Genomic DNA, 25,821 nt, shown 5'->3' with positions numbered 1-25,821 from the left:
ACTAACTATATTTCAAGAATCATATGTATATTGACAAACCAATTCATCGATCAACGACTTGGGATAAGCTGGTCCATATCCATGGCATCTCTCATTTCCTTTAAGAGACTCAACGATACTTTGAATGTCCAGCTCTTGACTATTTTCTTCTATATTAGACCTTTTTTGGTCTAAATAGTCCCATACGGCACTAATGGTGAGCAGTTCTTGATCGCAGTCGGTGTACGTTTTAGAGACATTAACGTCTGCTCCACTTAAATTATGTTTCGTGTTATCTTTGAGCAATGTGTGTATAAACTCATTTTTCGTACTCGGAAATTCGTAATTCAAATCTTTTGGTTCCCGTGGATTCAGGCTCTGTTTCAGTTGATCGAGCTGCAACTTCAAAGAGTAATTTTCTTTCTTGGACTGGTTTAGAAGTTCTGTAAGTTCTTGAATTTTTGCCTCTTTACGTTGACGAAAAGCTCTTTGGGCCGCTCTGTTTTGTTCCTTTTTCTTGTTCACTACCTGGTCTTTAGAAGAATCACTACTATTATTGTCTGGGATGGGTGTTATACTTTGCTGAATGATGTCACCTGTGGGGATGAAATTTGGGGCTTGACCTATGAACGACATATCCTCAAGAGGTGAGACAATGTTCCCATTAAAGAGATCAACTGGAGGTTCGAGCTCGGGTTTCAGTTTCCACTCCATCCTGAATGAGTTGCAGCTTCTATCAGGACTAAGTCTGGTGTGTTAAGGAGTTAGGCTAAGCAAAAAAAAAAGAGACACTACGCGAAAATAGATTACCTAATATCTACTCATTTTATTCAAGGGATCCAGAAATAGTTCAACTCCATCACTTATTGGGAATGCTACGTAGCCTTAAACCAGTCACTGCCTTCGCCTTAAAAAGATCCTTGCTTAGTATAAAGCAGGTACACGGGACTCAAAGTGTGTTGAGGTCACCGGTTAGAAACTCCTCAAGCATCAGCAGCGCAGACGAGGACCCTAACTTGCCATGGTACTTGAGGACGGAAACAAAAGTGGCTAAACCCATTGAAATGCCCGAATTACCTGAAAGCTCTCCTCAAAAACTACATGAACTTGTCAAGTACTTTATAAAGGATCTTGGAATTGAAGATATCAAGGTATTCGATCTGAGTATGAACGAAGAAGAGGAAGTTGATGGGTCAAAGTTTCTTGGGAAGTACATGGTGATTGGAACTGGAAAGTCTAATAAACATCTCGCCAAAGCTGGTACAGAAATGATGAATTTTCTGAAACACGAGTACGGGACTCCTAGCAGCAATATTGAAGGGTTGGTCAAGGACACCCTTTTGATAAGACAACAGAAAAGATTGAAAAGAAAAGGTGGAAAGCTATCCAGCCCTCAAAGTAATGACTTTGGAGTTAGTGCAAATTCATGGATCATGATTGATACGAATATTGATGACATTTACGTCCATTTTTTGACTGAAAAGAGAAGAAAGGAACTAAACTTGGAGTATCTTTGGTGTAGTGCTGAAGACAGACCATTGTATCACCAGGAAGTTGCTACAACTCAATCGGATGACATTTTCAGTGGTATTAGAAATTACCACACATCTTCAAGAACGTCTAGAACTTACGGTGTTTCAAGGCCCCAGCATTTGCCAAGTTTCACAAGATCATATTCTTCTACACCAAGTATCAATGAGCTCGTTCATTTATCAGAATCAGGAAGTTACCAAGAAATATCCAAATTTACTAATCATAATGATCCTGAGGTGACTCAGCTGATTTTACTCTCTCACATAAATTTTTTTCAGAATTTGCCCTTGAACAAGGCTATCGCACACGCTGACGAGCTATACAAGAGCTTTGAAGCAGCATTCCCAGCATTTGATGCCTCCTCTGATCACTGGAAAATCCGTTATCTATTTTTGGACATGATGCATAAAGTTGATAAATCCAGGTGGTCATTCTCCATCATTGAAAACAATTTCTACGGAAAATCCTCCCATGGACACAGGCTCACTGAAGAGGACTTGAAGTACTTCATCAAGTCCGTAATTGAATCTCCTGAACTTTCGAACAGATATTTGGATCCTAATTCTAACTACGACCACGATTCCACGCCTTTCAAAGATGAAGGGTCTGAATCATTCGTTAGTATTTCTAATAACAAATTAGGAAAGATTGCCAAGTTTATTCAGCTGTGTTATCCTGACCTCCCAGAGGGAAATGTGTTTAATCATTTTGAGTCATGGGATTCTACGGTACTCCCATTGCTCTTGACTGTTGTCAGTCAGACCACCCATGAAAACTTCATTACTCCTGTAAAGCTGTCAGAATTATCATCACCAATAGCTAACCACAAACCCGTTCCATACAACAAGACGCATCTTGATGCTCTGCTTGAAGTTATTCGAGTTTCTCAGCCTAACTTTTTGTTGAACGATGAGACCAGAATGAATTTTATTTTTATTCTGACCATTCTGGCAAACGCTCATGAGTGGGAGCGAGTGTATAAACTTTGGGATGCTGCTTTAGAAAACTCTGTCCCTATAAATCCTGGATCAACGTTCAAACCTGACACCAGACCCTGGGCTTACCTGATCGATCTAGTTGCCAAGATAGGCGACCCTGCCAATGCGAGAGTGTTCCTACAAAAACGGTGGCCGCAAATGATTCACAATGGTATTGATGCCACTGATCCTAAGATAGGCACTGCTACTGCCGTGCTCTTGAAGGTAGCAGACCCTGAAAATGTACTGTTCAAAAACGTAAAATAGCCTGTATATACTGGAATCACTCATCGTTATTTAGATGAGCATTTAGATAATCTACAAACAGAGGAACAATTCGATCTTCTTCAATGGTTCTCATTCTGTTGAGTGCGATGTAACTTCTTCGAATCCTTTGCAACTGTGCAACGCTCACCGTTGTAGGAGGGAGTGATATTAGAAGTTCCTTCTCTCTATCAATGAGGACTTCACCACCTACGCTTTGCAATTGTTGAAACTGAAGGATCTTGGAAATAACATCAGAAGTGTGTTTATCTAGCTGTTGTAAAAAGTTGCCTGTGGTAGCTTGTTTCAAGACAGTTGCACTATTAGGTCTTGGTGCCTTTTTCAGAATAATTGACTCCCAAATAGATTCAAATGGTAAAGGCTCGTCATAGGGAACGGGAATTAATGGAGAATCCCATCTGTTAAGGTGGTTTGGCTCTTCATATCTCATAATGAGGGCATCTATAAGATCCTTGTCCCATTTAGTGTCCTTTGTTAAATCTCTCTCGTCGTTCCATTTGTAGCATGATTCAGTTGGTGCAATTATATGCAATAGACAATAGGGTGTCCCTAAAGCTTTGCTCTCACAATGCAGCTGATAACGAAATCCTTTAATGTATGCTAAAGAGTCCAAAATAACAATGGTTTTTCTTCCCAAATCTCTTTTCACAGCTGATATTTGAGTTCCTCTGACGCTCTTCTCGCTGACTGATTCCCGATACCTTTCCTTTACTATACCAAGGGATTCATCAGAATGCAAAATGACTGCGATCCCGTAACCCGGATCATTTGGTCCAAGAGCTGCTATCTTTTCTTCCAGCTTCTCTTTTAGATCTTGGGCCCGAGTAGACTTGCCGCTGCTGGGATGTCCAGTTATTACAACTAAAGGCATTTTTATTCAGTAGATTGAAATTTTGGGGTACCTCTAATGGAACATCTGTAAAAAAAACTTCGCGAACAAAATAATACTTCTAATCTGATCTAGCGCCAATTCCATCCATACCTTGTACCTTGGAAGTATGAAAGGTGTTCTACAACAGGAGTAACCAAGAACTTTGACACCGCAAAGGCTTGGAGAAGGAGGGAAATGGTGAGAAAAGCGACTCATAATTCCTAGAATGGCAGAAAACGCCGTTCGTCATCTAGTGACGGGTCTTTTAGAAGACTCAACTCACCTGCCATTAGATCAACCGGTGATCAGTTGAAGCAGTAAATATCTTCATTAGCGTAGAATTCTTATAGTAGGATCAGGTTATACCGGAAGATTAGAGACAATAGAAAAAGCTTTATGCACACCGAATAAATAAGCCTATTGTGCGAGAAGGGCTTGGCACTGTCCAAAGAGATTTCATCCGATGATCTTAAAGATGAATAGTAATATGTTCACATCGCAAACATAGCCCTGTTGCAAAAAAAGAAAACTCTAGCTAATCAAGAGATGCAAAATAGCTAAAGTTGAGATGGTGTAATGACACCACTTTGCAAGACACATTTTACAGCAAATTGTCAATCATGGCGCCATGCCTAGTCAAATCTAATCAGGTACCCCGGAAAGCTTAGTAAAAATGGGTCATCTGATTTAAAATTCATTCATCCCCCATGGCCTCCATCAACGGGCTTCGAACTTTTCATTAACTTTCACGCCATTAGTGTGATTAATTCCAGCAGTAGGGCTATGTATTTTCTGCTAGTAGCGGAAAAATTACTGATGCAGCCGTATTAGTTGTTGCAATCAAGCCTCAGTTGTCATCTGTATCCACACTTTGATGCAATCACGTGCAAAAAAATACGTTAAGCCACTGAAAAAAAGCTTTGTTCTTAGACGCATTATGCAAGGTCTTATTGTTTCAAAGATGAGATTCTGAACTTTTTGAGGTACCGATATAATCTCCCCCACTGATCCTCCACAGGAAGCTGGGTATATATAGGCTGAGTTACCTCCGGAGATTGCAGATATCACTATCCAGCACCCCAATATGAGTAGTTCTGACTCCTTGGAAACTAAAGAGAAGCCCATAGCTACCGTGAATTCACTTCACACTGCGGAAGATGGTGTTCCAACCTTGACCATCATTAATAAGGAAACTGGAGAAACTACCGTTATCAGAAAAGACTGGACTGATGAAGAAGAGAAGAAGCTTGTTCTCAAGCTGGACTTTATTGTTATTCCGCTTCTATTCTTTGCATTCTTCTTGCTACAACTAGACAGAGGGAATATTGGAAACGCTTATACCGATACTAATCTAACTAAAATGCTGCAACTGAACAATTACCGAATCAACATCGCAAGTGCCTTGTTTTCGATAGGTATAGTTGTGTTTGAAATTCCTTTCAATGTGGTCTTACAAAGAGTGAGTCCTTCAGTCTTTTTGAGTTTTCAAATTCTTGCCTGGAGTTTGGTTGCAGCCCTTCAAAGTCAATTTACCAATTTGGCTGGTTTCTACGTTACTAGATTTTTGTTGGGTACTATGGAAGCTGGTTTTATTCCCGGTGGTTTGTATTATCTTAGTACATGGTACAAGCGATCTGAGTTGGGTTTGAGGCATACGTTCTACTTCTACGGAAACTTTACTGCTTCAGCTGTTAGTGGACTCATTGCTGCGGGTATCTTGAAAAATCTATCAGGAGTTGGTGGTTTGAGTGGATGGCAATGGATCTTTTTACTTGAGGGTGTTGTCGGCATCGGATTTTCATTTGTGTTCTTTACATTTTTACCTGATTCTGCCAACCATCCTGCTGCCTTTTGGAACACGAGATGGTTTTATTTCAACGAAAGAGAAAGAAGAATTATGCGTGATAGAATATACGTTGATGATCCTGCAAAATCTGTGTCGACCAGGAAAACCAACCACAGAGATGTTTGGAAAACTGTCAAAAAGCCTATTCCTTGGCTACATTTCTTAATAACTGTCAGTTCTATGCAAACAACCGCGGCTCTTTCAAGCTATATCCCCCTGATTATCAGATCTTTCGGATATGGTGTATTTGAGTCCAATGCTAGGTCCTCCATTCCTCAATGGGCTTCCATGGTCTTACTTTTGCTTTTGAGTTTCTCAAGTAAGCACATCAAACCCAGAGGTGCTTCTGTCGCATTTGTTCTCATTTGGCAACTAGCTTCGCAAATTGCCCTGAGAGAACTTCCAGCTGATGCATCTGCGACTGCAAGATTCACAGCATTGTGCTTTCTGGTCACGTCAGGGGCCATCGGACATGTTTTGAATACATCGTGGTTGAGTGTAAACATCAAGAACCCAAGAGAAAGAAGTGTTGCCCTTGCCATGCTCATTATGGCAGCTAATATTGGTGGTATTTGTGGTGGACAAATTTTGAGAGACAACGATAAACCATTATACAGGAGGGCATTCCTCTCTCTTATTATTCTTGATGTTGTTTCTATCGCAGCTATACTATTCACTATTGGGTTCTACTACCATCAAAATAGAAAACTTACAAAGTTGTTCGGAAAGGTTGATATTGAGGACTCAAGGGAGGAGAGTGCAGAAAAAGAGTCTACCACTGCTGAATCGTTGCATGAGACAGTATATGTTGGATTCAATGATAATGGGGTCGTTGACAAGAAAGAAGAGGAAAACGCTCTCGTAAAGAAGCCCAAGTACAGATTTATTCCATAGTTGGTTCTATGTTCATGTTGTATAATAATAACTATCACATCTTAGTAATCGCGATGCAAGATGCAACGTTATCTGGAGCGGTGAAAAATCGAAAAAAGCTCCGCGTTACGTCGTGCTGTGGCTGTAATTCTGACTTCGCTTTTGCAATTACATGAAAAAAAGGCTCTCTGTCGGGGTTTCACTTACACCGTTATGGCTTCAAAGTGCGCCGTCTTTTTCCATATTGGTAAATTGATTTCCTCACTTTTATGTCTTCGAGTCGTGTGGATAGCAGGAAGAACCAAACATTTCATGATTACGTAATGTTGCTTCTTCCACATCTGGAGAAGTCACTATCTGATCCTTTTTGTCGATTAGTTCTTATCACCTTTAACATCATGGTCAAACTGATTCACAACATAAAGTACATTCAGATTGTTCGATTGGCTAATGTGAGGTTGATTTCGACTGGCGGCTCACTATTGGCCAAAGTGGACCCGAAACCTCCTCGCACTTCCAATTTCATACGAACTTCCTTTCATCCAGACGAGGAGCTCAGAATCAAAGAAAGATCTCTTGCAATTGAAGGCGTGGTTGATCTAACTCAGGGTAGCGAGAAGTTTTTGGAGAATCCTGAGGACAATTATAAGCAACTTCCAGAAGATTCGGATTTTATAGAGAAACACTACGACGAACTCAAGTACTATAGAAACCTTTTGAAGAAACCTTTCAACAGTTACAAGAACGCAAATGACCTGCTCAGGGATCTATATAAAATCGAAGAAACTGATCCGGTTGCCGCTACTGTACCAAAAACCCAAGAGACGGCGGAAACAACTGAAGCCGAATCTAAACTAAGTCAATTTGAGAAGTTCGTAAGGGATATTAAGATTACTCTTCGATTAAATGGTGGTCACTTATTCGTTCTAGATCTCTTAATACAAAACAAAGAAATGTTCGATAGCTTTGAAAAGAAAAAGAAATGAACTTATAAGGTCAGCATCTCCTTTAACAATGAGTTTCCTGCAATCTTGTCCTTGAACTCGTTACCCATCAAATCTTTAAGTTTGGATACAATTTCATCACTATTGGCGGAGAGATCAGCCTCACTTTTCCATTGTTTCAGCAAGTCCTTCAAAAGCTCGTTGGCTGCTTCGACTTCTTCGTCAGTGGCCTTTATCTTCTTCGCAGCAGACTCATACACTGCATCATCGTCCAGTTCTTGTGCCTTCCGCTTAGCCATATTGATGATCTTTTGAGGGAATTTGACGATTTCTGCCACGTTGATTCCAAAAGACTTATCAGATATTCCCGGTTTAACTTTGTACAGCAATGTAATATCGTCGTCTTTACCGTCTGTAGATGTTTGTGCAACCACGTGCAGGTTAATAACCGTTGGAATAAGCTCACTCAATTTTGTCAACTCATGGAAATGAGTAGCAAAAAGAGTGAAACTGTGCAGTTTGTTAGCAATATATTCACTGATGCCGTATGCTAAGCCAAACCCATCGTAGGTAGAAGTTCCTCTTCCTAACTCATCTATAATCACCAAGGAGTTGCTCGTTGCAGTCTTCAAAATAGAACTCATCTCCAGCATCTCAGACATAAACGTAGATACTCCCTTCAGCTGGGAATCGGACGCTCCAACACGAGCCAGGATCGAATCAAATACACAGATTTCGGCCTCATCACAAGGGAGGAAACATCCAATCTGGGCCATCAAAGCAATAACTCCAACTTGCCTAATATATGTGGATTTTCCTCCCATATTAGGACCTGTAATAATGGCAAACTCGGATTCATCTTTGGTCAAAACAACGTCATTGGCAATAAATGTCAGATCATCTTGGGTCTCCAAACATGGGTGTCTTGCACCTATCAACTTTAGCTTTCTCGAGCTATCATCTAAACCGTAAAGCTTTGGACGTTGGTATGGGATTGGAGCAAACGAAGAAACGTGGGCGAAGGATGTCAATACGTCCAGCTTTGATATAACAGCAGATAACTGTACCAAAATCGGACTGTAAGTGGATGATATTTCAATAATCTCCTTGACGACACCTGATTGAATTTTGCTGTATTCTTCTGTTAGTTCCGCAACGTTAGAGGCTAATTCAGATAGTTTGGCAGTGGTGAAAAAAACACCAGCCTTTACTGTTTGAAGCTCTCTGTATCTTTTGTTTCCTCTGATTACTGACGAGTCTGTTCTAGTGAGTCTAAAACACCATCCATGAACATGATGGTTCTCTAGTTTAAGCTTCTTTACCATCTCCATATTAAGGTCGTCGCTTGCAAATTCATGCTCTTGTTGCATTTGAGAGTTCATCTCTTCTAGTTCTTTACTCACCCTTACGAGATTCTCGTCGAACTGAGGGTTCACCGAAACCATTGAACTGGAAATGCTAGTGGCATTTTCCAATGCATCCAGGTCAATTGTAGTCTCAACTAACTCTTGAAATTTTAATAAGGACGAGCAAATCTTCTGTAAAGGGTTGATAAACCATTCGTCAATCAACTCCGAGGCTCTGGTATTCTCTTTATCTTCTGCAATTAGAAGACCTAATAGATCGGGCAGTTTCGTGCATAGTTGGTAGATTCTAACCACATCATCCAACTTAGCTTTACGACTGGCCAGTTTTTTAGTCAGTTTTGAGATATCTGGAACAGAGTTGAGGAATTGCTCTTGGAGACCGGCTCTCATTGTCATATCATCCACGAGAAGCTGAACAATCTCTTGACGCTCTGTAATAGCTTTAATGTCCAAAAGAGGTTGTTTAAGCCATTGCGAAAGTAGCCTAGACCCTCCAACAGTCTTGCAATGGTTTAGAAGACCAAAAAGGGAATTATTCTTGTTCATACTGTTTTGATTGTTGTTGCTCACAGAGGGGAATAAATTCAATGATTTGACAGCGGAATAGTCTAGTCTTAAGTATTGAGACAGATTGTACAGTTCCAGAGTCCAGCCACTATCATCACTATTCAAAAGATTAAGGTAGAGTACCAAAGAGTTCACGCAGCCCAAAGCTTGATCCAAAGAATGAACATCGTTGGTGGAAAACACCAAATCATCGCCGGTTAGTCTGACAAGATCTTGTTCAATATTCTTGGTGGAATAATCTGAATTCTTGACATGAGTTACTACAACGTCACATCTATTCATAACCTGCTCCAATTTCACATAGTCTGGATCAGCAGCTTTTGAGGTATTTCCAGCTAGAAGACATTCCTTGATGCCCAATTGTATCATTGCAGACTCCACGTTGGAGAATAGATCATTATCAACAAACTCCACCACCCCAATGATCTTGTTAACAGAGTCGATATAGGACAGTCCAATATTCTTACCACTCAATCGAAGAGAGGCAATCAAAGCCTGGGTGTTCAAATCAGAGGAATTGATCAAATGATCTACCTCAGCTAGATTTCCTGGACTAGCAGTCTTGGAAAGCGTCCATGTTTTATCGTAGATCTCGATCTTATGGCCGATGTCTAGAACACACATCTTTAGAAAATTGACGAATACTTGAGGCGATAGCGTGACGTATTTGATTTCCTTATGCTGGCCTGAAGCCAGAGTCGCATTGCTTGTTTTCACCACTGAATTCGTCTTGTATATCAACTCTGCCACTAGTATTGCATCCTGGTCCAATACCGTGTAGTAGTCACCACGGTCGACTGCCCACACTGTTCTATCGGGCTTTTCGCCCAACTTGAGATATTTACGGTAAAACCCTGTCTCATCGGATTTATCCTGGAACCGTAGTTCTGGTCTTATAGACGACATTGATGGTAAAGTGGAAAGAGAGAGAGCGTAACACGAAATGAGCTGTAGATTGCAAGAACACGCAGCGAAATATTTTTAAAGTATGTAGCTTACGCGTATTTTTTTATGGGGCCCAGCAAACGGTACTTCAAAATACGCACCTAGCCTTTCAGCCTTTTCCAATTAATCATCATGGGTATCAAGGGACTGAATGCTCTAATAAATGAGCACTCTCCTAAAGCTTTCAGAAATGGCGAAATGAAAACTTTCTTCGGAAGGAAAGTGGCCATTGACGCATCAATGTGCTTGTACCAGTTCTTAATTGCAGTGAGGCAACAAGATGGCCAGCAGTTAGCCAACGAAGAAGGAGAAACCACCTCTCACCTAATGGGGTTCTTTTATAGGACAATTCGAATGGTTGGATACGGAATAAAGCCGTGTTACGTCTTTGATGGGAAACCTCCAGTTCTGAAAGGAGGAGAGTTAGAAAAACGTTTGAAGAGAAGAGAGGAAGCCGAAAAACAGAGATTGGACATGAAAGAAACAGGAACCTTGGCTGACATTGCCAAGTTTGAAAGAAGGACCGTTAGGGTCACACGTGAACAGAATGACCAAGCTAAGAAGCTGCTTGAATTGATGGGAATCCCCTATGTAGACGCTCCATGTGAAGCTGAAGCACAATGCGCAGAATTGGCTAAAGGAGGGAAAGTTTATGCTGCAGCTTCTGAAGATATGGATACGCTATGTTATGAAACGCCATATTTGTTGAGACACATGACCACTGCTGAGGCTCGTAAGTTGCCTGTCACTGAAATTGATTATGCTAAGGTTATGGAAGGTCTTGAAATGGAGCTTCCCCAGTTCATAGATTTATGTATACTTTTGGGTTGTGATTATTGTGAGACTATTAAGGGGGTAGGCCCGGTAACAGCGTTTAAACTGATCAAAGAACATGGCTCCATAGAGAAAGTCGTTGAGGCGATTGAAAATAATCCAAAATCCAAACAAAAAATTCCTGAAAATTGGCCATACAATGAGGCCAGGGAGCTTTTCTTGCATCCCGAAGTGATACCGGCTTCTGAGTGTGAATTAGAGTGGAAAGAACCAGATGAAGAAGCATTGGTAGACTATATGGTTCGCCAACATGGATTCAGTGAACAAAGAATAAGGGATGGCGCATCCAAACTACGTAAATCCTTGAAAACGGGCACCCAAGGACGTTTGGACAAATTCTTTGTGGTTAAGAAAAGACCAGCAGAAGAAAAGAAGGGAAAGAACACAAAGGAAGAGAAACCCAAGAAAAAGAGAAAGTAATAATTCCAGCAGTAACCGGTTATTGAAAAAGAATCTCAGTCTGCTAATTCGTAAACTTCTTTAAAGATAAACATTGCTCTATAGGTTAGTTTTATACCAGTTAGTGTAGATAGACTGTTAAAATTATAATAACATTTACAATTCGTTTTGAGAATTAGTATATTTGGTGGCTTAATTGCATATATAAGATAAGTAAAATTATAAAAAGTCGCTTTACTGACCAGCTATGACCTATGAAAGCATTCTTGAAAATATTTAGCATAATCAAGAGGTATAGAACCCGTGATAGTGGTTATACAATATCTTAGTACATCTAATAATCTATAATTTTATCTAAAAGACTCTAACTAAAATAATCCCTCAATCTCTCCTTCGTCATTAACTTCAACATTGAGATATCCTGGATGAGTAGGTAGCCCTGGGATTGTCATGATCGCAGCAGCAAGACAACTCAAGTATCCAGCTCCTGCACTCAAACGAACTTCTCTAATTGGAACCGTAAATCCGCTTGGGACGTTTTTGAGGGAAGGATCATGAGACAGTGAATACTGAGTCTTAGCAATACAAATAGGTAAGTTTCCAAAACCTTGAGCTTCATAGCGAGCAATTTGTGTCTTTGCCAGCTCGCTCAGTTCTATTCCATTACCATTGTACATTTTTCGAACAATTATATTAAGTCTGTCCTCAATGGTGTTGTTGTCAAGGGAATATAGCTCAGATTGCTCGGCATTTGGCTCAGGACAGGAGGCACAAGAAGAAACAACTGCCTTAGCAAGCTCAACGGCACCTTTACCACCTTCAGCCCAATGGTTCGATGGAACAGCATCAAAGGCTCCGGCTTTCAGGGCCTCTTCTCTAATTACAGCCAACTCTGCAGGAGAATCAGTCTCAAATTGATTGATAGCAACGACAACTGGTGCGCCATATTGAGATGCATTAGAAATTTGTTTGGCCAGGTTGGCGCAACCACGACGAACCAGTTCAACATTTTCAGTAGTGTATTCTTCAGGAAGAGCTTGTCCTGGCTTCACATCAGGGGCACCACCGTGCAACTTCAAAGCACGACTAGTGGCCACCAATACAACAGTGTTGGGTTTTAAACCGGACGCTCTACACTTAATATTATAGAATCTTTCTCCACCCATTGTGAAATCGAAACCAGCTTCGGTGACAACAAAACCCTTCTCAGATTTAGCAACGACATCACTTTTTGAAGCTCCAATTAACTTCAGAGCAACACGATCAGCTATAACCGAAGAAGCTCCAATGGAAATGTTGGCAAATGGTCCTGCGTGAACAAATACTGGAGTTCCCTCTAATGTTTGCATCAGATTAGGTTTTACAGCATCCTTAAGCAAAGCGGTCAGGGCACCAGCAACTCCTAAGTCTTCGGCGGTTATAGGAACCCCTTCGTAACTTGAGGCTACAACAATGGCTCCAACACGAGATCTCAAGTCTTTTAGGTCCTTTGAGAGGGCCAAGATAGCCATAACTTCAGAGGCAACTGTTATATCAAAACCTGTCTTCCGGGTGTGTCCCTTTTCGGTTGGGGCCTCTCCTATGGTAACTTGACGAACAAATCTATCGTTCACATCCAAGACACGTTTAACAGTGATTGTCTGAGGATCAATGTTCAGTTTGGCAAACTTAGTTGCCTCCTCGGGCGTTAAAGAGTCTGGGTCAGTCTTGTTGATGCCTAACTTTTCCAAACGCTTAAGCATTGAAGGAGTAAACTTCCTCACTCCTTTTTTAGCAGGAACCAATCTCTTGTAGAAAACTGCGTCCTTCTGAGTAGTCTCATGGAAAATTCTGGTATCTAAAGCAGCGGCAAGCAAGTTGTTTGCAGCGCCAATGGCATGGATATCACCAGTCAAGTGCATGTTGAATTCATCCATAGGAATAACTTGAGCGTATCCTCCTCCAGCAGCACCACCTTTGACACCGAAAGTAGGCCCCATTGATGGTTGTCTAACATTAGCAACAGCCGCAAGGTTCAAATGAGCACCCAAAGCTTGAACTAAACCCATTGTAGTGGTAGATTTTCCTTCACCAAGAGGAGTTGGAGTTATCCCGGCAACTAACACATAGTTTCCATTTTCTCTGTTTTCAGCTAATCTGTCGTAAACGTCGAGGGAAACTTTCGCCTTGTAGTGACCGTACAATTCTAGCTCTTTGTCTTTGATACCCAAGTCTGTAGCAATATCTTTGATATATCGTGGTTCCTGGGCTCTGGAAATCTCTATATCAGAAGGAACAGGGGTCTTAAGCTCCAGTGGGTTTGCATAAATCTTAGCTGGCTTCAAGTCGTTCTTCAATTGAAGCTTAGCAGCATGAGCAATATTTGAAACCAACATGGCCACAGTCATAGGCCCCACTCCACCTGGAACTGGAGTAATTACAGAAGCCTTCTCTTTGGCAGACTCAAACTCAACATCACCAACTAATCGTTGACCGGATTTCTTGGTAGAATCAGGAACGTAATTAATACCGACGTCAATAACAACAGCACCAGGTTTCAACCATTCACCTTTCACAAAGTTTGCTTTTCCAATGGCAGCAACAACAATATCAGAGTTCTTGACGATGTCTGCGATGTTGGGTGTACGAGAGTGACATATGGTAACAGTGCAATTGGCCTTATTCAAAAGTTGGGCAACAGGAGTGCCAACAATGTCAGATCTTCCAAGGACTACAGCAGACTTACCACTTAATTCGACTCCAGAGGCTTCCAACAGTTTCATACAGCCGTTGGGAGTACATGGAAGGAAAGTAGGATTTCCACCTTTTTTAGCAAGTTCACCTACATTGAATCTGTCAAAACCGTCAACATCTTTCAAGATTGAAACGCTGTTTGTAATGTGAGTTTCGTCAATGTGGCTTGGAAGAGGCAATTGAACCAGGATCCCGTGAACAGAACTGTCGTTGTTGAGTTTATGAATGCGGTTGACCAAGGTTGGCTCGGCCGTGTCTTCAGGTAATTTGATAACATTACAGATAATTCCCGATTCACTTGCAGCCTTGAGCTTCATGCGGACATATGCAGAAGAATCAGGTCTGTTACCAACTTGAATGATAGTGACAGCAGGCTGGAACTCAGGATGAGTGGCCTTGAAGACGTTGATTTCTTCAAAGACCTTCGATCTTATGCTCTTGGCGAGTTTGGTACCAGACAGAATCTGAGCCTGGGAGAACACAGCCGAGGCATGCAGTTGTCGAGATCTCAGAACCAAATCGCCAGCGAGCCTTCTAACGGTGCTAGCTGCTTTATTTCTAGATCCAATTCTTGAAAGCATTCTGACAGTGTGGATGCGTGGCTTCCTTCCAAAAAATCCTTGCAAGACCGGAAAAAAATTATCAGAGACAAACAGGCTCGAAGAGTATCCCGATATGGTAACTCGATGAGACTCATTGCAAGGCTGCGCTAGAGCAGCCAAGATAAAGGCTTACAGGATACGTGTGAACTTGGAAATGGGGAATGGTAATTGGGGGCTACCAGTTGCCAATTAGATACAAGGGCTGAAGCTCTTTTTGTTTCAGGGATTGCAAATTAATAGCCAGTTTTGGCAATCAAGTGACTCGAAAAATTAGTGTCATGATTAAGATTGTGAAGCTGATAACCTGCCGAAAGGCTAAAAAAAAGTAGCAGGACTATGCCCGACCATGCCAGGAGAGGCTAGTCCACGGGTAAAAAAGGCGCACGAAAAAAAGCTGCGCGACCCCCTTCTAGAATCGCGTTATTTCCACCTGCTGGGAAGCGCACTCTCATCCACTCTGTTGGAAAAAAAACGGTCGCTCAGAAGGAGAAGCGAGTGGGGGATGAACGGATCGGAAAAAACAAAGCAATACTTTCTAGGCCATCAACCCGACTAACACAATTCATCACACTACACAACATCAATTGCCTCTCAGCTCCAAGATCAACTAAGTTAGGTAATTCCCAAGTCTTAGTCCATTCATAGCATTCAGCATCGTCTACAAAAGTTTACAGACGAAAGTAAATGACTCTACCTCTCATTGTGTTATGTCCAACAGCCAAGAATCTTTAAACCGACATAGTGAATTTGAGGAACCACTTACTACAATCAAACGAAAGCATTCTGGATCAACGGCATCAGTACAATCATTCAAGAAAATGAATCCAGATACTGCGGCTACAAGTTTGGTCAATTTCTCTGAAGAAGACCAAGTGCTGGCTTCAAAGCTGCAAGACACCTACAAGAATATCATCAAACTAGAGAATACATGTCAGAGCAAATTTGTCCTCCTAAAGAGCAAGATGGAGCAACAGAAGAACATGTCCCCAGAGATCAATGATGAGGCCTGGCATCTCTATGAACAGGTTATCAAGCTACTGGACATGTATTATGACTTTCTGTTCTACGCCCTATCCCCATCCCAGCTTGCAGACGATGGGTCCATTGAAAACAAATCTCCAGAGTACATAAACAGGTCCACCAAAACAGGAGAGCAGATAGTTTTGATTTATAAGATTCCGCGGCGTATGTGGGTCTATGGAATAGTCAATTTTTTGGAGATTCTAAAAACAGCATATATCAATTCTTTGGTTGATTACGAAATCAGTGGATGCTTCACCTCCTACTGTTTTAATATATTGGCATGTCTCACCGAGTTGTCTAGCGACATGACTGCTTGGTGGATAGAAAAACTAGCCGATCTCTCCCGAATGGCTATCGCCCTGTATCCCAGCAGGTTCATCGACTGGAAACTGGCCAGTGAATATTGGTATGTAAGAGCCATCAAGCTCCAATATGGCCATGGTAAGGTATATTATCACATGTGTACCGTACAAGAAGACAGTCTAGATGCTCTGATCAATATCGGCAAAGCTCTCCTGTGTAGAGATACTTTCCAACCCAGTCTCTACTATCTTTCCATGATCTTAGAGAATATACGCAAGAAAAGAGACGTTTCACTTTCTACCACCTTGGAGGATCTAACCATTAGTGATTTCGTCAAGATTCACAAATTTTTTCTGGAATCTATAGACGCCTCCATCGAGATGTATGTTTCCCATTTTGCACAAACTTATGCCATATCCAAACCTGATGGTTACGATTTTTTTAAGGACACTCCCGTTTTTGCTCCCTACGCCGAGGATCTACTGGTAAACGAGCATATCATCTTTTGGTTTCAAAAATCTGGCGGAATGGCAATCTGTAACATCAACCAACTGATTGGGTTTGGAAATCCAAGAAATCCCTTCGCAAAGCTTTTTGGTCTACCTGAAGCATTTATTTCCAAAAGGGAAAAGAAGGATAAACGCAAGAGATCCAAATCAACAACCATGGATGAAGACAATAGTAGCATCAACAGTGAATCAGATGCAGTCATCACTTCCAGAGAAATTACGGACACTGATAATTGGTTAAACTACTTCGATAAGTATTTGATGAGTGGAAGCATTGAGTTGTCTAACACGATGATCAAGGACTTTACAACCGGACCGTTTGCTTGTGGCCAGCCACACGTAATTGTATGGCTCTATTTCCTTATATCTGTTAATAAGGCTCTACAGGATTTTGAGAATAGTTATTTGAATGGAACTGTTTCCAGCGATGGTATTAGCATGGATGATGAAGATGACGATGCCAATTTTGATTCTGTGGAGGAAGAATTACGTGGTGCCGACCAAATTCCATACAGTAATAGCAGGTACAAAGAAGAAGTCAACCGGACTAAAACCTTATTTGAGTATTTCATTTTCAAGATCATTCCCTGGGATGAGTTGGTTAGATATTTGAACACTAGTTTGGATATTGCTCGTCAAACGATGGAACTTCCACAATTATTTTCCACTAGTATTGATGAATATGGACCGATGTTTTCCTCATTTTCTGACCTGCAGGAAAATCTTAATGCTGTTTCACAAGGCTTAGAAACCTTACCAGAAGCCTGGAAACTTTGGGGACTAATCTGGTACGACTTTCTAGATGTTAAGACAACTTACACACCTTTAAATCCAGCACCTGTTAGTGAAAAGGTATTTGATCACCCAGTGAACGGACCTATATTTTCTCACGAAGATGAAAGGATTCGATTGCTACGTATTGTTGCTCTTGCAACCTACCTAAGTGATCTTCCCGGCTCGGGGTTAATCAGAGAAGGTGGTAGTTTCTATACAGCTCCACCATCAACCTATTGGACTAATTATGAGCAAGAGATGAGAGAAAAAGGATACTTCAAATCCTTTTTCAATGAGTCAACTCAAGAATTCTGTAATATAGCAGCATCCTCACTCGAGACTATCAGACCTGAAAAGTTACAAGGCTCGGACAATAATAAATGGTGGCTACCCGTTAGGACTGAAAAGATAATATCTGCATATGAAGATGCCCGAGATGAAGGAAGATTATGGAACATGCGATTCAAAGTTTGGAAAGATAAACGCAAAATCATTTCCCGCATTGAACCCTCTACAGCAGGTGAAGATGCAGATATCGAACTCACGTCTGGCGAGATCAACGATTACGATGATTTAATGAACACTATGCAGGTACCAGCGCAAGTTAGTGCTTTGCAAGGTGATCTAGGGGAATGTATGGACAGTGCAGTCACCATGATTACTCTGGATACCAACATGTGGCTTAAGCATTGTGGAATGATCTACAAAAGTGTGGAATCTAGGGTTATAAACGTATCTATTCCATTGACCGTGTTCCAAGAACTGAGATCTTTGAGAGCATCTCGTGAACTGGCGATCTCAGACAGTGCAATTAGAGCAGTGATAACGATCAGACAACTGTTTACGGAGAACTTGATCGTACCTCTGAAATTTGATGGCTCTCCAGCAGATCTCAATGATATCTCAGATTTCCAAAAACTGGAAACTTGGAGAGAAAATGCTGATGAGTTAATCATTGGTTCTGTTAAGTTGAACGATGAGCTCCGTCGCAACATAATATACACATCCCGACCTACTCTAAATGGTATCAACGGAACTCTTTCTGAAGCAGAGTACTACCAGTACCGATACAATACTCTTATCACAGATGATCGTAACATGCGATTAAGAGGACGTGCCAACGGTATCATGGCGTTCCAAAGCTTATGGTTGACATTCCATCTTAAGCGTATAGCAGATGGCAGGTGTATTTGTTGAACTTGGCGTCCTAATAGTTAACTAGTTACACCACACTTTCCATCTAAAGTAAATATCAACATTCTCAAGTAGTGAAATTGTGCCCTCTTTATCAAACAGCCGCACCATATGCGGCTCCTTGTCCTTCTTCAGCCGTGCAATGGCACCGCATGGCTCGTAATGACGGGGCACCACCAATAGAGTACGCTGGTTATTTATTGTAGCAATCGCACTGTGGCTGTTTATAACTGAAATATTGGTAGCTGGTAGACAATCTGTGAGGTCGTTGGTAGTAAATGCAAACTGATGGGCATGGCACCAACTGTTCCTTTTGGTAACATGGGCAGAGACTTGATTCGTCAGAAATCCTCTGTTATCAGAGTCGGGAAGTAAAGATGATGAGTTTATGACAGTAACCGCGGAACTCCCTTTTTTATCTTTGATCTGCTTATATTTGAATGAGTTCGTGGAGTCGGGACTTGTCGATTTGGTTGGTTTGAAGAGTCGATTATGATTTGCAGTAGGTCTTAGCACATTGTTAGTATTACGGGAATGAAAAACCAGCTGTTTTCCCTTCAATGTATCCTTTGATATGCTGATCTGTTTTTTCGGTTTCTTGGAGCCATTTCTTCTTGATTTGGTAGGCTTTATTAGAGAGAGATCCATAAGGTATAAAAGCGTTGGGGTACGGTTTTTGTTTACTAGGAACGTGTATATTGGTAAGTGCACGATGAAATATGTATATAAAGTTTCATCCTGTCCTAAAATTTTCTCCCCTCCCCTATATAACCCTTTTCTTTCTGATATTGATTTCTAGTCTTGTTTCCGAAACGTATTCACTGTACAGGAGTGTAGGAACACGTTTTATTTGGCAGCCGAAAAAGAATTACATGATATGATGATTTAACTTATGCATAGTTCAACTGAATTAAATTGAAGATAAACTGTTACCATCAAATGTCTTTCACCCCTATCTGACATGTAATTCATTTGGTTGCCAAATATTCGTTCGTATTATTCCGGTTTCAGGGCATACATACGGATTGGATACAATTCTCTTGGGACACCTTTTTGACGGTCTACACTGATCAATTTCCAACCTGCCTCAGCAAACAGTCTTCTGAAATTTGTGTCTGAACGGGTCTTTGAGCTGTCTGTGTCATCAAACATATCTTCATCTGTAGTTGTATTGTTTTCTTTTATCACTAGGAGTCCATCCTTCTGGATGGCTGTCTTGCACTTATTTAGCCACTCCAAAAATGCCGGGTCTGGGAGATGACCGCAGCACCATTGACACCATATCAGAGAGTATCGAGACTCCTCTGGTTTCCAGTCTTGCATGGGAATTTCATAAATGTCTCCTATCTTACCTTGTTCCATCAGTGTTTGTAGTTCCACCCTCATCTGGTCGACAAATGGTTTAACTGGTTCCAATAAATCAACCTTATCACAAACTTTATGCAGAAAATCTCTTGTCACGCGGCCAATACCGGCACCAAAGTCTATACCATATTTGATTTTGTCAGGATCGTTAGAGAAACGACTCTTTAACTTTCTTAAAAAGGTCATCGATCCAACAACATCTGCTTTTGGAACCGAAGTTGTCTCACCGTACCCACCCAAAACTCCGTCGACAGATGCTGGGACGCTGTTCCAGTATTTCAGGGCATCGTCATAGTTGATCAAACTGTCCACCTGTTTAGGGTCATCCCCATTATGTTCTGTCATTGTGGTAAAAATGGGATACAGTGATATATTGAAGGGGAATGGTTATAAGAGCCTACCTGAGAAATAAAATTATTATGCGCCATCCGACATCCAGAAAAATTGATGAAAGATTGGCTATTGTTGACGGTTCTTGATCCCAAAAAAAAAAAAAACAAGAAATGCTGCCGTCCTAGTTTTGCTTCAAAGAATGGTTTCGTGCTATGCCATTCCCAACCCAAAGAGCTGTCCCATCCCATTAAGTTGTGCTGACTGATTATGTTGCACAATCCAGTGTCGTGATTACCTCCAACATCGCACGCGAATTTCGCCATGGCTGGGAAACCCAAATTCTTCGGTCGTCCATCAAACTCTGAAGTCATTTCAACACCAAACTCAACAGCTATCATAGAAAAATATGGCGGGGTTGCGTTTTTTAGACATTGCAAGACCATTTGTCAGCTGGATCCCGGAAGTTGAACTTCCTTATGAAAACTGGGGGTTCGATGAAAAGCTGATTTACTCATTTTTCACTGCTGCCATCTATTTGATTCTGTCCCTGCCTATATACGGTGTCAAATCCTCTGAAGTCGTGGACCCAGTTCCCCATTTGCGTTCTGCCTTAGGGAGTGAGAAGGGAACATTGCTGGAGCTTGGGTTACTGCCTGTGATTACTTCGGCATTTATCTTGCAGTTGTTGGCTGGTTGGAAAGTTTTCAAAGTAAACTTTGATCTGGTTAGTGACAGAATATTGTTCCAAACTTTGCAAAAGATCACTTCAGTCGTTATCAGCATCGTATATGCTGTTCTTCTCACATTTTGTGACTACTTTACTCCAGGTGTGTCCACTGATAACGTCTTGTGGTCCCAATTTCTGATCATCTTACAGATAGTGGTGGTCAACTTCTTGGTTACTCTACTCGTTGAAGTCATTGACAAGGATTACGGATTTTCTTCAGGAGCTCTATTGTTGCTTGCGGTTTATTCCGCCACCAACTTCGTTTTTGGCACGATTGGTCTTAGCACCGTCAACACCTCCAGATCGAACGAATCTATTGGTGCTCTGATTCAATTATTCCGCAATTTGAGCTCTAAACCAATTGGTGTTGCCATATATGACTCCTTCTTCAGAGTAAACCTTCCTAACTTGACTCAATTTTATCTGGGGATTGCCATTATTTGTGTTTGTCTGTTCTTGAATAATGCAAGATACGAAGTACCAATTAAGCCAAACAAGGTTCGTGCCATGGCCTCAGCTTACCCAATCAAGCTACTTTTCAATGGTTCTTTGCCACTTCTGTACACGTGGACTGTGCTGTACAACTTGAACCTTATTGGTTTCTTTGTCTTCAAGCTTACCAACTTTTCTCTTTTAGGGAACTTCAAAGTGGACCCATTCGGCAACAACTACTACGAAATTACATCTGGACTGCTGTATTTATTGACTCCTACTTTCAACGCTGAAGCTGGACTTTTACCCAATGTTGCTAAGCCATTTGTTTTCATTGCCTTCTATGTTGGTGTTAGCACTTTCTTTGCTAGATCGTGGTCCAACATTAACGGGTCGTCAGGCAAGGACATTGCCAAGTTTTTCAAGGCTCAAGGAATCTCATTGTTAGGAAAAAGAGATGCCTCTGTGTCTAAAGAGTTTAACACCCTAGTTCCTGTTGCTTCTGCCTCTGGAGCTTTCCTATTGTCTTTTCCAGTTGCCGTCGCTGAGTTATTGGGTGGCTCTGGTGTTCCAACCTCTATCGGAATCGGTCTTTTGAGTGGTTTGGCTATTTTGGAAACTGTTTTGCAAGAATGGCAACAGTCTGGAGGTGCCTCACAGTTCTCCCAATACTTCCAGACTTCTTAGGTTTAGAAATCCTTGAAGACTATCCAGACATTCACCCGCACCTCAATTTACCTTCTACATACATCACATATTCTATAGAGGAGAGTTCCATTGCTCGTACTGAACCCCACACCACTCTTCTTTATACCCTACAAACTCTTCGTCCAACTCAATGGCGTCATTCGTGTCGGTATAGACAATAATGGTACCCCAGTCCATTTCAAAGTTGTCTTTTTCGATATCCATGATTAATTTGGGCATTATTTGAAGTTCGAACTGTTTTCCTGGCACTTTAGCTTTGATGATCGTTTGATATATTTCATCCTTGGAGTTATACAGTAGTGGCTTTCCTCCCAGGTGGTATCGTAAAACCTGGGAAGGATTGTGCTCAACTTTTTCTGTAAATGCATTGAAAGTATCGTCATCATCAATTGCTTGCTTGATATCTGACCCTTTCAGTTTAGCGGACCCTTCAGTCTCGATCTCAGCATCTAGGACCGATTCGTCAATCTCCATATTTGCAGGAAGGTTGAACTTCCTTGGTGAAAGTGTCTCCTCTTCGACATACAAAAAAAGGATGGAAATGATTCTTGTGACGTTTTCTCCGGTTTTGTAGCCGACGGGGGCTGGATGGAGCTTATCGTTGATTCTGGCTGACTGGTGACTGTCTTTGGAGTGTCTACTTTTCCTTTTTTGTCAAAAGGGTTCCCAGATGAAAATGGGTTTGCTGAAGCAAATGGGTTGGAATCCAATGTGAGTTCGCCAAAAAGATCTTTGACTGGTTCTACAACTCGTTCTTCCGCTTCCTGCTCTACTTGGCTTTTATTCTCTTCCATCAGTTTGGGATCTTTGCAAACACCCCGTATAGCTCTCACGCTGCCATTTTTCTTACTGCATTCAGCTTTGGGACACATGAAAACATATATAATCCTATCGTAGAGCTCATCTTGAAAAGGTGCAAACGCTTGGAGTAGAAGGGATAACTGACCTCCACAGTTCTTGCAATTTGTTATTTCAGTAGGTGGTCTAACGTCCTTGAAATAACTTGGCTGGCCCCCTACAAATATATCTTCAAAGCTGGTAGGCTCATCCCCTACAGGCTCGTCAATGAATCCTAGCAGAACCATTGTCTGAGTGAGTCTATGTGATGGTACTAGTTTTCATCGTACCTTAATTTTTTCTTTCTTATCTGTAGAAAGGATGTAGGATGTCTGATTTCGCTGACTCCACATTCTAACTCTACCGTACAATCTGGTTTCCACTTCAGGAGATTAATCACTCTCTTGTACCCAATTGATGGAACTCAGTGCTTGAGAGCATCAGAGTGTGTCTAACGTATTTGACTGTCCCAATTGAGTGCAAGCTACAGGCTTATTCATTGACCTACTGTATTGAACGAATTCTTTCGTATTATTCGTATTCCCTCACTAATCCCCAGATATGTCAGTCGTTCCGTACCAAAAGGACCTAAGGGTGGTTTGGAAGCATCCTGATTCCAGATCCGTAGTTCTCTACTCCAAAGAGCATCAGAGCTTCCAGTATATTTCTTTAGACAGAGTTGATGAAGTCAATGGATCAGATAGTGACTATTTTCACAGTAAAAACGGAAGTAACCAACGAAGAAGATCATCGACAGTATGTCCGAGATGTGGCTTTAATATGAGTAGATCATCTCCAGAATCCATGTTCAATAACAACTACTTCAAGCTGCTTGCAAACGTTCAAAGCAATAAACTATCAGAGCAAGAAAAAGATAGCCATATGAATTTGCTCAATAGCGCCATAAAGTTCCCATCCTTTAAATTGAACCGATCCACTTTTCCGGACAATCTATTCAGTCAGGGCTATTTTGCAAAGTTCTTCACAGAATTAAATGTTTTGGGGCATGGTAGTAACGGGGTGGTGCTCAAAGTTGAACATGTATTGAATGATTCATGTCTCGGGGTATTTGCTCTGAAGAAAATTAGTATTGGAGAGAAGCTCTCCAACCTTGAAAATGTTCTCAACGAGGTCAAGATATTATACCAGTTAACCAACGCAGATGTGCAATTAGGAGGCAACCTGGTTAGTTATAATCATGTCTGGCTGGAAGTTGATCAACCGACTGATTTCGGCCCAAAGGTCCCTTGTGTGTTCATCTTATTTGAATACTGTGATGGAGGAGATTTGGAAAGCTTCATTGATCGGCTTAAACACCCCAAGCTCGACATAGAACAGGAGAAACAATATAGAAGGATGGTAAGAAAGGGACTAACTGCAGAAAGAGGAGTACACGAGCCTCGGTCTCTTAACGACGTGGAGATTTGGAAACTGTTCAAAGATATTACAAATGGTGTTCAACAATTGCATTCTTCTCATATATTACACAGAGACTTAAAGCCATCTAATTGTCTATTAAAATACAGGTATGAAAAGGAGGTCACCCAGTTGGATGAGTATAATGACATTCCAAAAGTCATGGTGAGTGATTTTGGAGAGGGAACTTTTGACAATATCGAACGTTCCTCGTCAGGATACACCGGAACCTTAGAGTTCACCGCTCCAGAAGTGTTTGGCTCGAACTATTCACGAGCTAGTGATGTTTATTCTCTAGGATTGATCTTATATTTCTTGTGTTTCGGTGACCTTCCGTATAAAACACAGGATATAAAAAGAGAAATTCAACAATACGCTAAAGGAGAATCGGACCTCTTTACAGAAATTGATGTTATTAGGAACGATATCTCCAAAGATTGGGTCAAACTGATTCTTGAATGTTGCTCTTTAGACGCAGATAAACGGCCTTCAGCCTCAGAAATCTTGGCAAATTTGAATACTATTTACTTGCAATTGGAAGCCAAACAACAAAATAAAGAACATCCTGAGCCAGAAGCATACGGTATCCACCCTCCTGATTCGTTCAACTATCCAAAATTTCTTGCAGTGATTGTAAATGTGTTACTACTGAAGGTTCAACAAAACACATTCAAAATGGTAACATGTTTCATCATTGGCCTATCATTTCACGTTACAACCAAAAACATGATCATGCTAAGTGTGTTGAATGCGCTTTTTTCGGTGCTTTCGATTGTCTATCTTAACAGCAACTAGACTTTTTGCTTTTCTGATCCAAATCCAAAGTCTCCCGAGACTCGACAAAAATACCGTCATCTATGCTATCTACAATGTATTTGAATAATTCGTCGACTCCTGTACCTTCTTTTGCACTTGTCTTAAAATATGGTACCTTCAACCTTTCAACCGTTTCCGATATTTGATTGTCATTCTCATTCTTGGATAAATCTGACTTATTGCCCACTAGTAGAATCTGTATCTTATGTTCTTCTCTGTTGTATGCCTCTAATTCGGCTATCCAGAACTCTGCCTTCGTCAAGCTGGATATATCTGTGAGGTCAAATACTATTATGGCAACAGAAGCATTTCTATAGTACATTGGAGCCAGGGATTGGTAACGCTCTTGACCGGCGGTGTCCCAAATCTGGAAATTAATTAGCTTCACCTCGTTTGTTTCTGGATCAGTTACATAGTATTTCTTGACAATAAAGGCAGCACCTATAGTGCTTTCTTTATCTGCATCAAAAGCGTTTGATGCAAATCGTGTAACCAGGGAAGATTTACCGACCGCAGATTCGCCAAGCAATACTATCTTGAGATCGGCCTCCTTGCTTGCAATGGGAGTGAAAAGGGACTGTGAGGACCTTTTATTTTGCACAGACGGTCTAGCCATTATGGTTGATGAG

The 25,821-nt window shown here is 41.2% G+C and overlaps 15 protein-coding genes across 15 annotated transcripts; 7 read left to right on the top strand and 8 right to left on the bottom strand.

The window, feature by feature from the left end:
- Window positions 1–12: 12 nt before the first annotated feature.
- PAS_chr1-4_0639 (transcription factor) lies at window positions 13–693 on the bottom strand (the record flags this gene model as incomplete). The annotated part of the gene is made up of 1 exon (XM_002490735.1): window positions 13–693. One exon carries the CDS (start codon window positions 691–693, stop codon window positions 13–15), a length of 681 nt encoding a protein of 226 aa, XP_002490780.1.
- A 158-nt stretch (window positions 694–851) lies between these two features.
- Window positions 852–2,756, top strand: PAS_chr1-4_0638 (Mitochondrial protein required for the stability of Oli1p mRNA and for the Oli1p ring formation; the record flags this gene model as incomplete). Its single annotated transcript, XM_002490734.1, has 1 exon — window positions 852–2,756. The coding sequence occupies one exon, from the start codon at window positions 852–854 to the stop codon at window positions 2,754–2,756; it is 1,905 nt and encodes a 634-aa protein (XP_002490779.1).
- Window positions 2,757–2,772: 16 nt separating this feature from the next.
- Window positions 2,773–3,645, bottom strand: PAS_chr1-4_0637 (Protein kti12; the record flags this gene model as incomplete). The annotated part of the gene is made up of 1 exon (XM_002490733.1): window positions 2,773–3,645. The coding sequence occupies one exon, from the start codon at window positions 3,643–3,645 to the stop codon at window positions 2,773–2,775; it is 873 nt and encodes a 290-aa protein (XP_002490778.1).
- Window positions 3,646–4,729: 1,084 nt separating this feature from the next.
- On the top strand, window positions 4,730–6,385 carry PAS_chr1-4_0636 (Major facilitator superfamily; the record flags this gene model as incomplete). Its single annotated transcript, XM_002490732.1, has 1 exon — window positions 4,730–6,385. One exon carries the CDS (start codon window positions 4,730–4,732, stop codon window positions 6,383–6,385), a length of 1,656 nt encoding a protein of 551 aa, XP_002490777.1.
- A 248-nt stretch (window positions 6,386–6,633) lies between these two features.
- On the top strand, window positions 6,634–7,303 carry PAS_chr1-4_0635 (Hypothetical protein; the record flags this gene model as incomplete). The annotated part of the gene is made up of 2 exons (XM_002490731.1): window positions 6,634–7,239; window positions 7,295–7,303. The coding sequence occupies 2 exons, from the start codon at window positions 6,634–6,636 to the stop codon at window positions 7,301–7,303; spliced, it is 615 nt and encodes a 204-aa protein (XP_002490776.1).
- A 49-nt stretch (window positions 7,304–7,352) lies between these two features.
- PAS_chr1-4_0634 (Protein that forms heterodimers with Msh3p and Msh6p) lies at window positions 7,353–10,148 on the bottom strand (the record flags this gene model as incomplete). The annotated part of the gene is made up of 1 exon (XM_002490730.1): window positions 7,353–10,148. The coding sequence occupies one exon, from the start codon at window positions 10,146–10,148 to the stop codon at window positions 7,353–7,355; it is 2,796 nt and encodes a 931-aa protein (XP_002490775.1).
- Window positions 10,149–10,319: 171 nt separating this feature from the next.
- PAS_chr1-4_0633 (5' to 3' exonuclease, 5' flap endonuclease) lies at window positions 10,320–11,441 on the top strand (the record flags this gene model as incomplete). Its single annotated transcript, XM_002490729.1, has 1 exon — window positions 10,320–11,441. One exon carries the CDS (start codon window positions 10,320–10,322, stop codon window positions 11,439–11,441), a length of 1,122 nt encoding a protein of 373 aa, XP_002490774.1.
- Window positions 11,442–11,788: 347 nt separating this feature from the next.
- Window positions 11,789–14,734, bottom strand: PAS_chr1-4_0632 (C-1-tetrahydrofolate synthase, mitochondrial; the record flags this gene model as incomplete). Its single annotated transcript, XM_002490728.1, has 1 exon — window positions 11,789–14,734. The coding sequence occupies one exon, from the start codon at window positions 14,732–14,734 to the stop codon at window positions 11,789–11,791; it is 2,946 nt and encodes a 981-aa protein (XP_002490773.1).
- A 728-nt stretch (window positions 14,735–15,462) lies between these two features.
- On the top strand, window positions 15,463–18,561 carry PAS_chr1-4_0631 (uncharacterized protein; the record flags this gene model as incomplete). The annotated part of the gene is made up of 1 exon (XM_002490727.1): window positions 15,463–18,561. One exon carries the CDS (start codon window positions 15,463–15,465, stop codon window positions 18,559–18,561), a length of 3,099 nt encoding a protein of 1,032 aa, XP_002490772.1.
- Window positions 18,562–18,582: 21 nt separating this feature from the next.
- Window positions 18,583–19,206, bottom strand: PAS_chr1-4_0704 (uncharacterized protein; the record flags this gene model as incomplete). The annotated part of the gene is made up of 1 exon (XM_002490726.1): window positions 18,583–19,206. The coding sequence occupies one exon, from the start codon at window positions 19,204–19,206 to the stop codon at window positions 18,583–18,585; it is 624 nt and encodes a 207-aa protein (XP_002490771.1).
- Window positions 19,207–19,554: 348 nt separating this feature from the next.
- Window positions 19,555–20,268, bottom strand: PAS_chr1-4_0630 (Putative S-adenosylmethionine-dependent methyltransferase of the seven beta-strand family; the record flags this gene model as incomplete). The annotated part of the gene is made up of 1 exon (XM_002490725.1): window positions 19,555–20,268. The coding sequence occupies one exon, from the start codon at window positions 20,266–20,268 to the stop codon at window positions 19,555–19,557; it is 714 nt and encodes a 237-aa protein (XP_002490770.1).
- A 394-nt stretch (window positions 20,269–20,662) lies between these two features.
- Window positions 20,663–22,102, top strand: PAS_chr1-4_0629 (Subunit of the Ssh1 translocon complex; the record flags this gene model as incomplete). The annotated part of the gene is made up of 1 exon (XM_002490724.1): window positions 20,663–22,102. The coding sequence occupies one exon, from the start codon at window positions 20,663–20,665 to the stop codon at window positions 22,100–22,102; it is 1,440 nt and encodes a 479-aa protein (XP_002490769.1).
- A 72-nt stretch (window positions 22,103–22,174) lies between these two features.
- PAS_chr1-4_0628 (uncharacterized protein) lies at window positions 22,175–23,208 on the bottom strand (the record flags this gene model as incomplete). Its single annotated transcript, XM_002490723.1, has 2 exons — window positions 22,175–22,717; window positions 22,765–23,208. The coding sequence occupies 2 exons, from the start codon at window positions 23,206–23,208 to the stop codon at window positions 22,175–22,177; spliced, it is 987 nt and encodes a 328-aa protein (XP_002490768.1).
- Window positions 23,209–23,521: 313 nt separating this feature from the next.
- On the top strand, window positions 23,522–25,171 carry PAS_chr1-4_0627 (Putative serine/threonine kinase; the record flags this gene model as incomplete). Its single annotated transcript, XM_002490722.1, has 1 exon — window positions 23,522–25,171. The coding sequence occupies one exon, from the start codon at window positions 23,522–23,524 to the stop codon at window positions 25,169–25,171; it is 1,650 nt and encodes a 549-aa protein (XP_002490767.1).
- Window positions 25,158–25,808, bottom strand: PAS_chr1-4_0626 (GTP-binding protein YPT10; the record flags this gene model as incomplete). The annotated part of the gene is made up of 1 exon (XM_002490721.1): window positions 25,158–25,808. The coding sequence occupies one exon, from the start codon at window positions 25,806–25,808 to the stop codon at window positions 25,158–25,160; it is 651 nt and encodes a 216-aa protein (XP_002490766.1).
- Between the last annotated feature and the right edge of the window lie 13 nt (window positions 25,809–25,821).

Source organism: Komagataella phaffii, chromosome 1, assembly GCF_000027005.1.
Source record: "Komagataella phaffii GS115 chromosome 1, complete sequence".
NCBI classification, from domain to species: Eukaryota; Fungi; Ascomycota; class Pichiomycetes; order Pichiales; family Pichiaceae; genus Komagataella; species Komagataella phaffii.
The sequence above is the reverse complement of the archived record's forward strand: the minus strand, read 5'-3'. Positions and strand labels throughout refer to the sequence as shown.